General features: G+C 58.6%; 1 protein-coding gene across 2 annotated transcripts; it reads right to left on the bottom strand.

Annotated features, from left to right (window-relative positions):
* Window positions 1–3,954: 3,954 nt before the first annotated feature.
* On the bottom strand, window positions 3,955–11,366 carry PLP1 (proteolipid protein 1). Of its 2 annotated transcripts, none has more exons than XM_075054072.1 (7): window positions 11,233–11,366; window positions 8,678–8,864; window positions 8,032–8,188; window positions 6,932–7,100; window positions 6,643–6,716; window positions 6,468–6,533; window positions 3,955–6,001 (listed from the first exon to the last, which is right to left on the bottom strand). In XM_075054072.1, exons 1-7 carry the CDS (start codon window positions 11,234–11,236, stop codon window positions 5,930–5,932), a joined length of 729 nt encoding a protein of 242 aa, XP_074910173.1. In that variant the 5' UTR covers window positions 11,237–11,366; the 3' UTR covers window positions 3,955–5,929. The 2 variants fall into 2 exon arrangements, with proteins under 2 accessions (XP_074910173.1, XP_074910172.1); XM_075054071.1 differs by having other exon boundaries at window positions 7,927–8,188.
* Window positions 11,367–15,733: the final 4,367 nt, after the last annotated feature.

The raw sequence follows: 15,733 nt of genomic DNA on the forward strand, positions 1-15,733 counted from the left end.
CTGTTCCCTCATTCCCCACTTTGCCACTGCAAGCAGTAGCTCATGGGGTTTTGTCATGGGCTGGGGAGAGGATGGATCCCTGGAGGGCAAAGGAGTGTCTCCAAAGGAAAGCAGTGAGCTGCACTGCATGGAACATGCTGTAGCTTATCCCTATGTGCTTGCAAAGCAAGATGAGTGTTGGGGGGGGGAGGTGTCCCATCCATCCCTCTCCCACAGGCCTCTTGAGGATTTTGCTGCTCTGGGCCAGGTAGTGCAGCTGTAAGGCTGTGCAGCTGCTTGGTGGGCTGAGGAAACCAAAATCTTCTCTAGAACCACTAGCTGAGGAGCCCCAAATGGCTGCCTATGCCCTGGAGTTGCTCTCTGGGTGACTGAAGTTGCTCACCGACTGTGTGTTTCCTGAGTGCTCCTCCCTAGCTCAGGAGGCTGGATCCTCACAGCAGTACAGCTGTAAGGAGGTTTATGGGAACAGGGTCTCTGGGGACTGCATGTTCTTGTATGTGTTTGAGGATGAGCAAAGAGATACAAAGAGTCTAAAAATGCCTTTTCAGGAGCCTCTGAACCCCACTCCAGGCTCCAGTTCTTAACAGGGAGTTTGTTGCAGCTCTGGCACAGGGGGCACTGGCATGTTCTGCTCTGGAGTAAGGAACACTCCCTTCTCTGCTGAGGAGGGATGTGGTGGGAGGCAATGGCAGCTCCAACAGTGGTTGCCCAAAAGCCTCAGGTGAGTCAGAGTCCCTTGACTGGGTGACTGGGGCCTGGGACAATCTGGGAAGTCAGTGAAACGGTGGGTTACCTGCTGAGGTGATTGCTCAGGCAAAAGCAGTCGGGGATGGACAGAGATACACCTTGACTGCAGTGCTTGCATGGCTGGTGGAGCCGCTCTTTCCTGGTGGCTTCCAGGGGTCCTTTAGGGGCTGGTGTGTGTGGCCACATGCAGATGCAGGACTCTTGTCTTCATGAGCAGCCAAGTTCAGCATCTGCCTGTCTTAGATCTGTCAGTCTTAGTCCTTTCCATGAGGACTTGCCACTTGCTATTCCCTTCTGTCCCCAGGCATCTCCCTAGCAGAGCCAAACCATGTGCAGAAATGGAGAGAAACCAGCTGGGTGCCTGAGAGGCAGCAGGTGAGACCTTCATCTAGGGCAGATGGGCAGCACTACCATGCCGTGGCCCTGGCAGGCAGGGCTGCTCACCAGCTACCACCCCTGCCAGGGCATTGCTGGCCGCTCGCAGCCCTTCCCCTGCCCTAACTGAAGCCAGGACAGGGCTGGGGGAGCTGCTGGTGAGGAGCAGCATGAGCATGCCCTGCCACGGCCGGTGTGTCTGCTGTCCGCTCTGCTGTTAGTGCAGCGGAGGGATGGAGGGCTGAGGCAGGGCGGTGGGCAGCCGTCGGGTTTGCCTCTAGCACTGTCTCGTTTCCCCGACCCTCCCTGCTCGTCCTGCGCAGCCTTTCCCCCGGGGCTGAGCCTGAGTCCTTGCTAAGAGAGCAAGGCAGGAGACTGCCTGTGTGGCTTCAGAGGAATTTGCTATGTAGTTAGAGGCTTGCCCACAGGCTTTGCGTGGCAGCGCCTGGATGTTTAGGGTAGCTTTTATTTACTATGCCCTTGCTGGACTGTGCAGGACCGAGCCCAGCGTAAATGAAGGCGCTGGAGGGAGTCGGTCGTTATTTTTTCCGATGCGTGGCTGGTGGGCTGGCTTTGTTTTGGAGGCTCCCAGGTCACCCTTAGCAGGAGACCTGCCTTTGCGGGGAGGGCTTCCCCGGGGAAGCACGGGCAGCGCGCAGGAGGCAGGGTCCGGGGGTCGGGGGAGGGGGAAGCCGGGGCACGACGGTCGCCTTGCCTCGCCGGGCCTGGCGGCACCAGCCCGGGCAGCCGCCGCTGCGGCCGGCGGCCGCGGGGAGGAGACGGAGGACCGGGGATGCGGGAGCCGGGCCCGGCCCGGCGAGGGAGGCGGCCGGGAGGAGCATCGGCGTGGCGGGGCTTCGCCCGTGGAGGCCGCCTCAGCGGGGGGCTGGGGACCCGCGGCCGCGCCTACACGAAGACCCTTGGGTGCCGCCATCCCTTCCCCTCGCCTTTCCCTCCGCAGGGGAGGTTTCCGTCTTCGCCGTCCCAGAGGTTCGCTGCCCAGTGTCCCCGGCTAGCAGCAGCGCAGGGCCGTCTCCCGGAGTGGCAGGGCGTGGGATGAAGGGGTGGGAGTCGCCTTGCCTGCTGCCCGGCACGGCAGCCCATGGGACCTGCTCCAGGGTCCCTCGCCCTGGTCCTGCCTCTGTGGGAGCAAACTGCAGCCACATTTCAGCTGCTAGTTAGGGAGAGGTGTTCGATCGCACCGGCTCCCCTCCTTGGAGCTCTCATGATGGGCCAGTTTACAGAGATGCGGTTTGGTACCCGGCAGGGTTTATTCCCTGACTTTTCTCAGCCACTTCCCGGAGGGCACAGGGTGCCCAGGGAAGGAGCTGTGAGGGCAGGTCCCATGTCCCCAGGTAGGGTGGCAGCAGGACACAGCCAAGGGCACACCCGACGAGGCTACATGTGTTCTTTGGCCCTCGGACTTGCCCGGCGTCCTGGCCACACTGGCCACTTTCACATGCTATGTTGCGCTGCTGTCCCCAACTCTCACCCCGGCCGGGGGGCACCAGTCGCTGCCAGGGGAAAGAGATGGTGTTTTGTTCCCTGGCTCGCTCCTGTCCAGCGGCTGGTCGTGCACACACAGGGCCCTTTCAGCATGGGGAGAGGAGGGTGATGGCATCTGGGAATGCAGGGAACAAAGAGCGCCATTGATGCTGGCTGCAGCCCCATAGGTTTCTGTGAGCTGGGGCAAGGCCGGCGTGCAGGCACAGCTGTGTACTGAGCTGGGGCAGCAGCAATGCATGAGGTAAACCTCCCCTGGCTGGGCTGTATGGGAAGCCTTACTGCCTGCCCGGAGGGGGCTGAAGCCAGGGGAGAGAGGGGAGAGTGGGATTTGGGCTAGCGTCCCATTTAGGAAGAGCAGCATTGGTCCTGGCTGTGGGTAGGTAGCAGCCTGCTGGCTCTCAGCCTGCCCTGCCGCTCGTGGGCACCTAGCTGTGCCTGAAATCTGCCTCTTGGGCAGATCTGCTACAAATGGGAGTAGTGCTGGGGTTTGACCATGGGGCTGAGAGCATCCCTCTATGGCCTTGCTCCCCGGAGGCTCCTGAGCACAGTTCTTGAGGGGAATTTCCAAGAGAAGCAACATTTGAATCGATAATTTTTTAGTAGCTGCCATGGAATTGTGCATCTACGGGCAGTGTTTGGATCAAGGGCAGAAAAACACCATCCAATGGTCTCCCCACGTGCTGGCACTGTGCAAACTGTTAACGACCCTGCAGCAAACGGCACGCAGCCACCCACACAGTGTGCAGACAGGACATGTAGGACCCTGTGATAGTTGAGTCTGCCCTCGTGCCTGAAAAAGGCCATCCTATTTCACACAGGGCTCTCTGCAAGTGAGAGAATGGTGCATCCTGTGTGGCTTTGGATGTGCTTGTACTACATGCATTGCCTGATGCGAGCCAGCAAGCTTTGTTTGAGCCATGCTGATCAGTTTTGCTGTGGTTGTGCTGTAGGTGCTACATTAGGAGATGTGGCAGAGGCTGTCACCACATAGGCTGAGTATTAAAGGACAGTGGCACATTGCCAAACATGAGCAAGCAGCTCCTACAAGACCCCAGCTTTCCTCTGGGTGGCTGAAAGAGAAATAGAGGTTTTAAGGGCTCCCCAGCTGGGAACCAAGATTTTGAAGTCAGAGTTATGAACCTCATGGCTGGGGTGGGAAGGAGGGGTGGGCAGAGTCCTGCAGGGGCTGCTGGCCCACACATGGGGCTGGTGAGTACTGCTCCTCTGGGACCTTCTCCTCTGCAGCCTCCCCATCCATGTTTTTTTTTGGCACGGGGGGGGGGGGGATCCTGCACAACAAATGGACAGACAGACATATCTCTTGTTCAGAATGTTCTTAATTTTAATTTATTTCCTTTAATTTTTATAAAATACATCTTGTAAGATAAGTCTCTAAAAACTTGCTCCTTTTTATTGCTTGTTAACAAGTTGAAATTCTAGATCAGAAATGAAGGAAACACTTTCAGTTGATTAACTCTTTTTCGCGCGTGTGTGTGTGTGTGCACATGTGTGCGTGTGTGTGTGTGTGTGTGTTTGGGGTCTGGGGACAAGGGTGGAAGGAGTATCTGGTTATTTTTTTGTTAAACAGGTACCAAAAAAACCCCAGCAAACCCCCAAGAGAGATAGCGTCAATATGAATTTCCGGATCTTGACTGGTTTCTCCCCACCCTGCTGTCCCTCCTGGCATCTCCCCCATCCCCAGCCCGTGTGCGTTGGTAGCCTGGCCAACCTATTTCAGCATTCCTGGCAGCAAGGGTCCTTCGAACGCTCTGCTCAGCAGATCTGCTCCTTTATCCTTGCCCCTGCTGAAACCAGCACTTAAAAAAAATATAATAATACAGACAAAAAAAAAAATACATGCAAGATGGAGCTACAGTCTGCCACTGAAAGTAGTTTCTCCAATAAATAAACACAAAGATTAGCATTAAGGAGAGGCAAGGAAGAGCAAAACAAAATATTGGTTGGCGGGAAGGACTGGAAACAGCATTTTGGTGGGTCTGGCTGGACCCATGCTACCCAGCCAGGGGGCTTTCCTCCAGCTGCCATGGTGAGCGATCATGGGGGAGAGGTTGTTTCCACCAAACCCCTCACCCTGCTGCCCCCTTCCGTGGGAAAAGACTGAACTGGCACTGGAAAAGGTCTGGTTTGCAGAGACAGGCTGTGTTTCCGCCTCGTGACCCCCAAACCACCGCCTTTCCTTCCCTCCTCAACTCCTTCATGGGTTTTGGCTGGAAGTGAGATGCTGCCAGTCCCTCCCGCTCTGGCAGACACAAGACAATTGTCCTGACTTGCAGGAAGCACAGGAAGAAAAGTGAGGGGAAGAGGGGGACAGAATGAGGGAAAGTTATGTTTGACATAGGTGAGAAACAAATCAAGCTCTCTGACGCAGCGGAGGTTAGAGAAGCAGACGTCACCCCAGAGAAGAGCACCATTGTGAAGGGACGAGAGTGTGTGGTGAGCGTGGCACTTGCAGGGCAGGGTGGGCAAAGGTGCGCAGTCCAAAGGGTCATCCCCTGCCTACGGAGGGACAGCTCTGGCTTTACGCTCCCGGGGCTCAGTGCAGAGATGTCCCTTCTCGATCAAACCTATCTGCTGCCTCTCTTCTGCCTGGAGTGTAAAGCCAGGAGTCCCCCTTGTCTACAGAGACACCAAACTCCTTTAGGCTTTAATAAGGGCAGCTGTTTTAGGGCTTTATCAGCATTGGGGTCAGGGCTCTCTTCTCCGCAATGGGAAGATCCTTGCCCTAAACTCCCTTTGCCTTGGCTGCAGCAGGCAATTTGGGGTAAATTCACCTTTCTTTGCTAAGGGAAAAAAAAAAACAATCCTTCTCTTATTCTCCATCCATGGGTGGTGACAGCAGACAGCTCCAGGAGAGTCTCTAGCAATGGTACCGCGACTGGGACAACTTCCTTTTCTCTCTAGGTAGCCTCTTGCTACTAATGGAGCAACCTACATGGATTTCCTCCTCCCAGGAGCATGAAGGACTTTGCTTGTCCCTAGGCAACATCAGGACAGTGGAGTAAGTCCCTCCTCTTCTCTGGCTGGTTTTGATGGGCTTGGCCCTAGAGCGAACCGGTTGCGGATGAGCAGAGAGAGAAAAGTGCATGAAGAGGTGTCCATTGGTGGGAAGCTCTCCTTCCTGGTCACGCTCAGCACGATGGATGCGAGGGAGGAAGAGGAGGGGAGTCAGCGGCGAAGGCAGAGTTAACGCAGGAGACCTGGTGTCAGGTGGCTGCAGTGTTAAAGCCTCGGGGTTAGAGAAAAGAAGGGCGTTTGGTCTGGCTGGACTCCACCGCGCAGGCTAGAACTTGGTGCCTCGGCCCATCAGCTTGAGGACGGCAAAGTTGTAGGTGGCAGCAATCATGAAGGTGAGCTGTGGGTGGGAAGAGAGTGAGCAAGAGGGGAGGAGGAGAAACAAAGCTCCCATGGGTGAGGAGTGCAAGCGGGGGACACCTCACTGTGGTACACTTGAGGTCACATCCCTGAGCCCAGAACCCCAACAGGGCAGTTGTCCCATGGAGCCCTGTGGCCCCGCTGCACCGACAGGACACCGTAGTGTCTCATCACTGATGTAAAGCAAGAGAAGAGCCAGGGAAAGGCAAGAGACTCGTGCATGGGCAGCGGGACCTCTCCCTGGTGGTCTCCTAAAGCCTCTGCAGATCCCCTCCAGCAGTCACCTCTACATTCTTATGGCCCGAATTCACCATCTGCACTTATGTGCCAGAAAATGACATGAGTACAGGCTCTGTCACATCCATGCCCACCACCTCTGTTGTCTTCTGCCCCCACATCCTCGCTGGGTGGAAGAGAACAGCCGGGCAGGGGGAGCACCAACTCACCAGTGAGACCAGTGTGGCGGCTGCCCCCACGAAGGCTGCGATGAAGAGGTGGAAAGTCATCTGGAACTGCAAGGGAAGAGGGGGTGAGCACCCAGGGTCCTGTGTGCTGGCCAGGAAGGCCAGTGCCAAGACCACTCACTGAGGGAAGTGCACATGGGGTGACGGAGGTCCTCACCTCGCTGGTCTTGCAGATGGAGAGCAGGTTGGAGCCACACACCTTGCCGGGGAAAGCGTTCCAGGGCAGGACACCTGGTGAGACACGGGGAGCCAGGTGAGCCAGGCATGGCCACCAGCCAGCCACCTTGCTCAGCCTCCCACAGCCACGTGTGTCACACGCCCCAGCGTTTCGGGGCTCTTCAGCACTTGCCCCTGCTTTATCCCAGCCTTATCCACCTGGACCCTCTCCTCCATCCCCTCTCTTCCACCCTGAGCCCAGGCTCCTGGGCAGTGAACCAGTCACTCACCATACATCCTGGCATCGGCACACAGGGTGCCGATGCTGGCCGAGGTCTTGCTGGGGTTGGCAATGGACTGGCAGGTGGTCCAAGTGTTAAAGTAGATGTAGACGGGCACCGCGGAGCAGGCAAATACCAGGAGCCAGATGATGGTCAGGACGTAGGTAATGCCCACAAACTGCAAGGGGCAGGACAAGCCGAGGCAGAGCCGTGGTTACCGAGCGGCCAGGGACACAGACAGGGGAGCGCGAGGGTCCCCGGGCAGGAGAGGGTGCGGGGCAGGCAGGGGACTGGGATGCTGCCTGCATCCGGCTCCATGCCACCCACCACACCCGGCGGATCCCCAAAGCAGCCAGCACGGAGCGGCAGCCCAAGCCGGGCATCCCTGCGGCTCACGGGGCCAGCACCAGCGCCAGGCTCGCCGCGGGCTCACGGCCGGCTACGCGTGCGTGGGGGTGACCGGTGGTGGCAGCAGGATGGCTGCCACGTCCCGCGCAGGGCAGGTAACCACGGCCGCGGCAAGCAGGGCTTGGCTTCTGCGGGAGGGCAGCTGCAAAACCCGCTTTGGCGTGCAAATGCGGCTCTCCTGCCCTCCCTCTGCGGTGCCACCCCGACCAGCCCCCAAGGGAACCGCAGCCATCCCCCTCCACTCCCCCAGGCCACGGGCTCCTCTTACCAGCACTTTGTCATGGTCCCCAAGCACAGCAGAGGGGACAACGCCAGGGGCACGAGGTGCCAGAGAGCCTTGGGCTGCCAGCACCGCACGGATGCTCCTGGCTCTCCCCGCCAACGCTTAAACATGAAGCGGTTTTGTTAAATGTGGCCATTTGGGCTGCTTTGGTCCCCAGAGGCCACAGCAGGTCTGGGGGAGGGCGGCCGGGCTGCGCTTCCCTTTGGGATACCCCAAAACCCGGACGGCCACAGTCTCCTGCCCTTTGGCCACGCCGAGCGTGGCGAACCCGCTGCAGGCGCGCGAAGGGGTGCCAAACCCCAGTTAAGATCACCTTGTCAGGATGTCCTAGCCACTTTCCCAAACACTGACACACCCGCTGCAATGAGTGAGCTCGCTGGGGGCCTCGCGCTCCCCTCCCTTTCGGGCCCCCAGTTACCGTTGCGCTGAGGCCCTTGCCGCAGATGGTGGTCTTGTAGTCCCCGAAGATTTGCCGGACAGCACCGGTGGTGTAGAAGCCTTCGGCCAGCAGCAGGGCTCCGTAGAGGAAGAAGAAGGAGGCTGTGCCATAGATGACATACTGAAAAGCGTGGATGCTGCCAGGGAGAGGAGTGGGCAGGGATGCTCAGACGCTGGGGTGGTGCTGGAGAGCTCAGCCCCACGTGCAGCATGGCCGGGGCAGCCTGGCTGCAGCGACTTACCCTCCCCGTGCCACCCTGGGGGGACTGAAACAGAGGGTGAAGTCGCAAGAAGAGCGAACAGGGGCAAAGCTGTGGTGAGCAAGGCTGTGGGCCCCTGCCGGCTGCCCCGTACCCTCCATACCTACCCATTGCAGAGGTCCAGCACTAGCCAGAGCACCTAGCGAGGGTCAGATAAAACAGGCGTGAAACAGAAACAAGTGGCCACTGGACACTGCCATGCAGCCGCGGCACTGGCACACGGTAAACACAGCCTGGGGTCTCCATGGTGCCTGGGTGACAACATCGGCCCAGCCAGCCTGGCCAGACACCTCCTCCCAGCACAGAGCAAGACAGAGACGCGAGGGGCCCCAGTGCGAGGGCGATGCACCACCACAGGGTACTTACACGTCAATGAGATACTCGTAGTCCTGGTAGTTTTTGGAGAAGTAGGTCTCAATGAGCTGCTCGGTGCCTGTGAGGGCTTCGTGCCCACAGCCACAAAACAGTGCTACCCCGAAGAAGCACAAGCCAGTGGCAACCAGTGAAGCAAAGGGTGCCCCAATGAGACATCTGGCACAGCACTCGAGCAAACCTAGGGAGAAGAGAGGTGAGGTGGGATGGGGCTGCCGGGACAGGGAGCGCTTGGAGCCTGCAGCTCAGGAGCAGGGAAGCACAGGGCAAGGAAGGTGCCCAGCAGGAGGAGGGAAGCAGGCTGAAGGAAAATCCAGAAATGATTAAGTGATTCATTGCAATGCTGGAGAGGAAGCCCAGCAGCTTCCCCAAGAGCTCTCTAAGCAGCCAGGCAGGATTGCACCCAAGTGTGCCCAGGAACAGGGGTGACGGCAGTGTGGGGCACCAGGGCTGCAAGTCAGCCCTTGGGTGTGAGGCGGCCGGGGAGCTGAGGCAAGCCAGCTGTGCCGACCCATGCGAAACAAGATGAAAATACAAGGCGATGTAGCGTAATGCCAGTGGGACCCAGGAAACAAGCTGCTAATGGGCTCCCCGCTGCCAGCGCAGCCCAGCTGCAGGCAACGGCGATGCCAGCTGCCTGCATTTTTCTTTTGCCATTGAAGATGGAGGGGAGCCCAGCACCTCCACAGAGACAAACTGCACTGGAGACCTAGCAACATGGCCCAGCTTTGGGGCAGCGCAGGAGGACCTGGCACATGCCCCAAGCACACTGGGCTTCCAGGCAGCACGTTGGGGTGCACTCATCCCCTCTTCTGGCACCCCATGGGCAGCTCATGCTGCAGCAGCCCCGTTCCACGGGCAGATGTGCTTATGGAGAGGAGCCATGTTAGTTCCCCAAACGTCGGTGCTTGTGTGATAGATTTAGTCCTAAGGGACAGATATTTGGCAAGAGGGCATGTGTACCTGTGTGTGGGTATGGAAAGCGAGGGCACATGCCAGTATGCTGCTTGGATTGCCTAAATGGTGGATTTTTTTCAGCAGTGGGGCCATGGACACCTGCTCCTTCTGCATGTCAGGGCTCTAACATACAGGATCATTAGCTCAGGTTCCTGATGGGCTGTGTTCGGAGGTGCTCAGCCAGCCACTCTCCTGCACAGTTTAGGGGTGGGCAGCCAGGTGGGTTTGCACCCACCAGCATCTGGCTCTGGAGCTTCAGTTTGGCTCCAGCTAAGCTGCAATAACCTGCTGCCCTGGCTGTGCAACACCTCTGTGCAGGGAAGCTGCTCCCCTTCCCCAAGATGTGAGCTTCGGCACCCCACTGTCCTGGGCATGGTGGCTGCCAGGGCATACCCCATCTGGGCATAGCATTTGTGCCTTGAATGCCAAACAGGCACCCGTGGGAAGCGTTCCCAAACCCACGCTCCCTCCACGGATCCCACAGTGCTTATCTCCTCCCTCAAAGGACAAGAAAACCATGGGGTGCCCTCCCCTCCCCACTGGGAGCAAGGTCGTGCGGTGGCACCGAGGACAATGGGGGATTGTCCTGGCACTGACGCCCTGGCGGCTGCCCCATGCTGAAAGCAAACAGGGAACAAAGGCAGCGCTACGGGGGAGCACTGGGACCCCCTCCCGCTTGTTTGCCTTGGACGTGGCAGGTCCAGGGGGGTCCTGCTCCTCCTGGCCAGCACTGCTCCTCGAACCTCACTGGGACCTGCAGCAGCGGGGTGCTGGGCCAAACACACCTTTTTCATTTTTATTTTTGGCCACCTGAGAAGTGGCGTGGCAGGTGCCCGGACTGGGGCATGGTGAATAGCCCCGTTCCTGGGGGCCTGCGGGTCCCAGGATGCGGCAGGGCCTGGCAGGCTCCCTGCCACAGCTCCGGCCCCTCGAGCTTTGGGAAGCTGCGCTGGGGAAGCCTGGGGAGGGGAAGGGAGGAGAGAAAGAGCCCTTGTGCCACACAATCCCAGGCCTTGTACCCAGGCTCAGCTGCTGCTGGAGCCAAACAATATGCTGCAGACAGGAGGAGGAGGCAGGGTGCCGGCAGCCCCTGTCACCTCTGGGAGCAGAGCACCCCTGATGCCCTGGGGGGTATGCTGGTAAGTATTAGTTCTGGCGTATCAATAGGGAAACTGAGGCATGAGGAGTGCCTCTGTTTTCCCACGGCTCCCAGCGTACAAGTGGCACGAGCTGTGGCAGGTCTCAGCATCCTCCCTGGACCTCCCAGCTCCCACCGGCCCTGGGCAGGAACTCTCATCTCTCCCGCCTGTGTGGCGAGGGCTTGGGTGGGACCAGCCATGGGGATGGCACCTGTCCCCACAGACAGCGCATGAGCACACAGGGACAGAAAACCACATTGGGAAAGAAAACGCCGTTCCCACCGCGCCGAGGCATCCTCCCCCGGCAGCTCCCATGGCCAGCATGGCCACGCAGGGGCCACCCGACCAGACCAGCGCCAGAGGAAAGTTTCAGGGGCCTCTGCTCTGGGACGGGGTCCGCAGAGCCGCCAGCAACAGCTCTCCGGGCGTCCGCCACCCTCACCCCATACTCACCCATTGTGCTGGACTTGGTCAACTCCCCCGACCACCCGCGCGGCTGCTTTGGTGCTGTCTGCCGGAGCCCTCGGAGCCCTCGCCTGCCTGGCGGTCCCTCGCCCTGTATTTCCCCCTCTGGGGGCCTGTCCCGCTCTCCAGCAAAGAAAAGGGCTCTCTGAGTGACAGCCACCCCCCTTAAAGGGACAGGACCCCGCCCCTCCCCCTCGACCCCCCCAGCAGCACCCCTTGGCTGCCAGCTCCTGGGTGCCTGGCAGCTGCGTGGGCAGAGCCTCCCCACAGCCCCGCTCAGGGCTTTGAGGGGAAAAGGCTTTTGCGAAAGAGAGTGGGGAGGCTTCATGGGGTGTCCCCTCATCGGTGGCTCTGGGCACCCCCGGCCCGGCCAGGCTGTGTTTGCCCCGGGCTGCCCACTGTGGCAGTGTGGGAGACTGGCCCCACGGTCGGGGGTACCCCTCTGACACCTCCCTGACACCCCAGCACCTGCCAGTGGGGTACAGGGTCCCCTGTCCCAGGGACCTGCTTTCAGCCTTGGGGGCTCCAAACTGGGAGGTTTACCCCTTTTAATGGGAATCCTGAGACCGCTTTCCCAGGCCCCTTGGCCCCCGTGGGGGAAGAGCGCTCAGGTGGGCACAGCCATGGGGTCCCCAAGTGACAGGTACGGCTCCAGGGCCGCAGCAGATGGAGCCAGCTCCCTGGGGTGGTCCCGCTCCCATGGGTACCCCAGCCCCCTTGGATGCCCCATGTCCCATGGCTGCCACAGCTCCCATGGGTGTCCCCAGCTCGCCTGGGTGCTGCGGCTGCAGAGCCAGCACAGGACCGGGGAAGCCTGCAGAGGGCAACCGGCCCCTTCCCGGCGGGCACGGGCTGGACAAAGCCCCGCTGTGTCCCTCAATGCCCCGCTTTGTGCCAGGCAGTGAGGTGGCAGGGCCTGGCTGTCCCTGGGGCTGGGGATGCTGGTGGGCTGGGGGGTCTCTGGGCTGTGGCAGGCCAGGAGCAGGGTGGGCCACCCTGTGGGGACCCCTGCCCCTTCCTTGCCCATCCAAACAGCCACCCCTTGGCTTGCCCACAAGTGGGCTGTGGGGGAAACACCACTTGGGCAGCTGTGCAAATGCTGCCAGGGCTTCATGGTGGCCATCTGCACCCCATATCCGTGGGACCCAGCTCCTCACCCCCCCAGCACCACTCCCTGCCTTAGTTTCCAACTGCGAGGCAGGGTGGCAGAGGACTACCCTACAGCCACTGGAAACCAGCAGGGCCCAGCTTGCAGCGCAGGGGGACCTCTGGCCACCAGGAGGAAAAAATATGACACAACACCCCCCCCTAAATAAAATATATAAAATATAACATAATATATTTTTTAAAAAAATTACACAGGGAAAAAAAATGTAAGTTCTTCTTTTTCTTTCCATAGAAAGCCCAGTCTTGCTCACTCTGCAATTTTGGAACACCCTGGAGGGAAGCAGCAGCTTGACACCATTGGAAAAAGGTGGGCAGCTAAGAGGGACTGTGATTTCTACACAAAATGGCTTAAAATTCTTGGTGAATGGCCACTCTTTGTCAGCAAGGATTTCCCTCCTGGGATGGAAATCCCTCAGTGCTGCTGCTAGCATCACCTGCTGGCTGTAGGGACCAGCCCATCTCCCAGCAGTGCTCCCGCGAGTGCTCCAGAGCAGAGCTGCAACACAGGGAGATGGGAAAAGGGGGAAATCCCTTCCCTGGATTTCTAAGGCTTAAGGTAGAAGAAAGCATGCAGGAAAATAGTTGGAATTGCCTTTCCTCTGTCAGCACGGCAGGTACCGTGCACTGAGCAGCTGGGTGGGCAGCCAACAGCGGACCCCGAGCACTGCACCATCTGCCTGTGCTGGGGGGCAGAGGCTCAGGGGTATGTGTGGCCACAGGGATGCTGAAAAGGCTTTCTTGCATCCCGGTCCCTTTACATTTCAGTTGGAAAGGCTGAGAGCCTCTCCTGCAAATCCTCAGTGTGTAACTGCATGCTTTCGCATGCTTGGAGCAATCCTGCAGCTCAGCCCCTTCCTGGATGAGGCCCCCAGGGCAGTGTGCGGCTGCAGGGAGCCTGCCAGCCAGCATAAAAGCTTCCTTGTCAGCTTGTCCCTGCCAGAGAAAATGCTGCTATTTCTCAGGCGGCGAAGGGAAGACGCATCCCTGTTTGCCAGCCAGGAGAGGGCCATGCCAGGCTGGTAAAAATAAACATGCTTATAAATCAATCCAGATCACCTTGCAATGTGTTCTGACCCTTTGCTGTGCTGACCCTGCGCTGCAGACTGGGCCCTGCTGGTTTCCAGTGGCTGTAGGGATCATGACCTCTCATGGCCATTTAGAGGTGACCGTAGCTGGGTAACATCACAAACCGGCAGTGGCCAATTATGTCCAAAACCACCCCCCACAGGGCAATAAAGGACTTAGCTATCTGCACTCATTAACAGAGCCTGGGACTACCATGCTGCCCCTTGTGAGGTGTGCTGGGGGCTGGACACAGAGAAGGCTTTCCTTCCCCAGCCACCCACAATCTGCACTAAGACACTGGGACAGGCTGCACCATAATGAAGTATCTGGAGGAAAACACACACACATATATCTCTAAATATACCCCCTGCATGGTAAGGCCTCTCTAGGATGTTTGTGTGTTTTTTCTCTTCCATCCTTGATGCTTCACAGCTGCAGCTCAGACTCAAGCTTTCCCTGGGCCATTGGGAAGGCAAATTTGGGGCTGGAGGGACAAGCAGGTGACAGCAATGGCAAAGGAAGAGCCACACAGGCACTGCTGATCTGCACTGCTCCACCACATTAGCACAAAGAAGCAAGATGGGAAAGCAAGCAGGAGTATATGGGGCAGAAGACCAAAGCATCACCCCTGTCCCTGTCCCCATATGCAGCCACCTCACCCGTAATCACCGCAGACAGCCTGTCACACTTGCTCCCATCACACTGATGGCATGGGACAGCCTCCTGCTTGCCCTGGCCCCCTGGCACACACTGGGCACGCGGGCAGCCCTCCCCAGGGTGAGCCAGAAGGCAGCAGGGAGGCCAGTCGCAGTGGGGGCTGGCTGGGAGAAGGTTTCCTGCCTGCTTCTGGCTGCTGCAGCCCCGCAGTTTCAGGGAGGATTTCCCCCCCCCGCCCAATTGATTTCTTTGCTTATGTCCCCACATGGTGGCCAAAATCACATGCTTCCGTGGGTGCTGATCCTGCAAAACACAGAAAGCCCCTCCGCCCTGCAGCCTCCAAAATGAAGGCACAGCCCTGGTACTCCCAAGAGGAGCCAGTGACAGTGCATGCAGTGCCCTTATCCATTATAGATGGGGCAGCGGGAGAAATCTGGGTGTATCTTGTCACAGCTGAGAACCTTGCTGCTATTTTTAGGCAGCTGCTTCCCCGACCAGGCTGAATTTCTCATTATCTGCTGCTGATTTTAACTGTCCTTCTTCACCTGCCTTGATGCCTCAGTTCATCCATCAGCAGGGTAAAAACACCCCAGCTGGGGACCCCGAGAGGTGTCCTGCTATCAGGTGCCCCAGAGCAGCTCTGCAGCCAGGGCAAGCCAGGCAGCTGCTTGCAGCAGCCAGGGATGCCCAGGGTTTTCCTGCTGTGCAAAATCTCCTGCTCTCCCAGGCAGCCCCATCCAGGCAGAGAGGAGATGGCAACCACGGGAAGGTCATGGTGGCACCGGCAGCATCTGTCCAGCTGCCTCCTCCCGTTAGTGCCAAGGATGCCCACTGGACCTGGCCCTGCTCACCGCTGCCTGGGCCTGGCTGCACTCGCTGTCCTATTTGTATTCCTGGGTTGCTGCAAGGCTGCAAAATGTGCTAATAAAAATTAAATTGGAAAAAAAAAAAAGGAAGCTGGCAGCTGCTGGCAGAGGACAGGGGAGGCACGCTGAAGGACAGATGGATAGGCCAGTGTTGTGGGATGAGAGAGGAAAGGCAGGGGCTGTTCAGGAGAGGAGTGGACTAAAACCCTCACCGGGCTCAGCCAAGGGCTGGGCAATGGGTACCAGCCTTGGGCGTGGGCAGCAGCGGGATCCTGCACCCTGAGTCTCCCAGGGATGCTCTCAGGACACCCCAGCAAACAGGGCTGCAGGCAGTGCAACAAAGCCCTGCTGGATAACCTGGGGCAGAGCCCTCCTCCCTGGCACCAGTGCCCATCTCCTGCCTGCATCAGCTGCCGGACTTTATCTGGGACCCCAGCGGCACCCACGGAGGTGCTGGGCAGCTGAGATTACACCTGAGCTGAGTTCACCTCCCCACCTAGTCACCCTTAGGAGAAGATGAGCAGATGACCATGCCTCCTTTTTGGTGAGCCTGGCTGATGTTTTCCCCTGCAGGAGCCAAGTTTTACATTTATTAAATTTAAATTTTTGTAACTTAAATTTTTTAAATACCAAGTTTTAAGATTTGGAAGGTCTTCTTCTGTGCCTGGGCTCACTGGTGTAGGAGGAGCTGTGAGCCTGGAGGGCAGAGGAGACCACCAGCCCCCGAGGCGTGC

Source organism: Buteo buteo, chromosome 22, assembly GCF_964188355.1.
Source record: "Buteo buteo chromosome 22, bButBut1.hap1.1, whole genome shotgun sequence".
Taxonomy (NCBI): domain Eukaryota; kingdom Metazoa; phylum Chordata; class Aves; order Accipitriformes; family Accipitridae; genus Buteo; species Buteo buteo.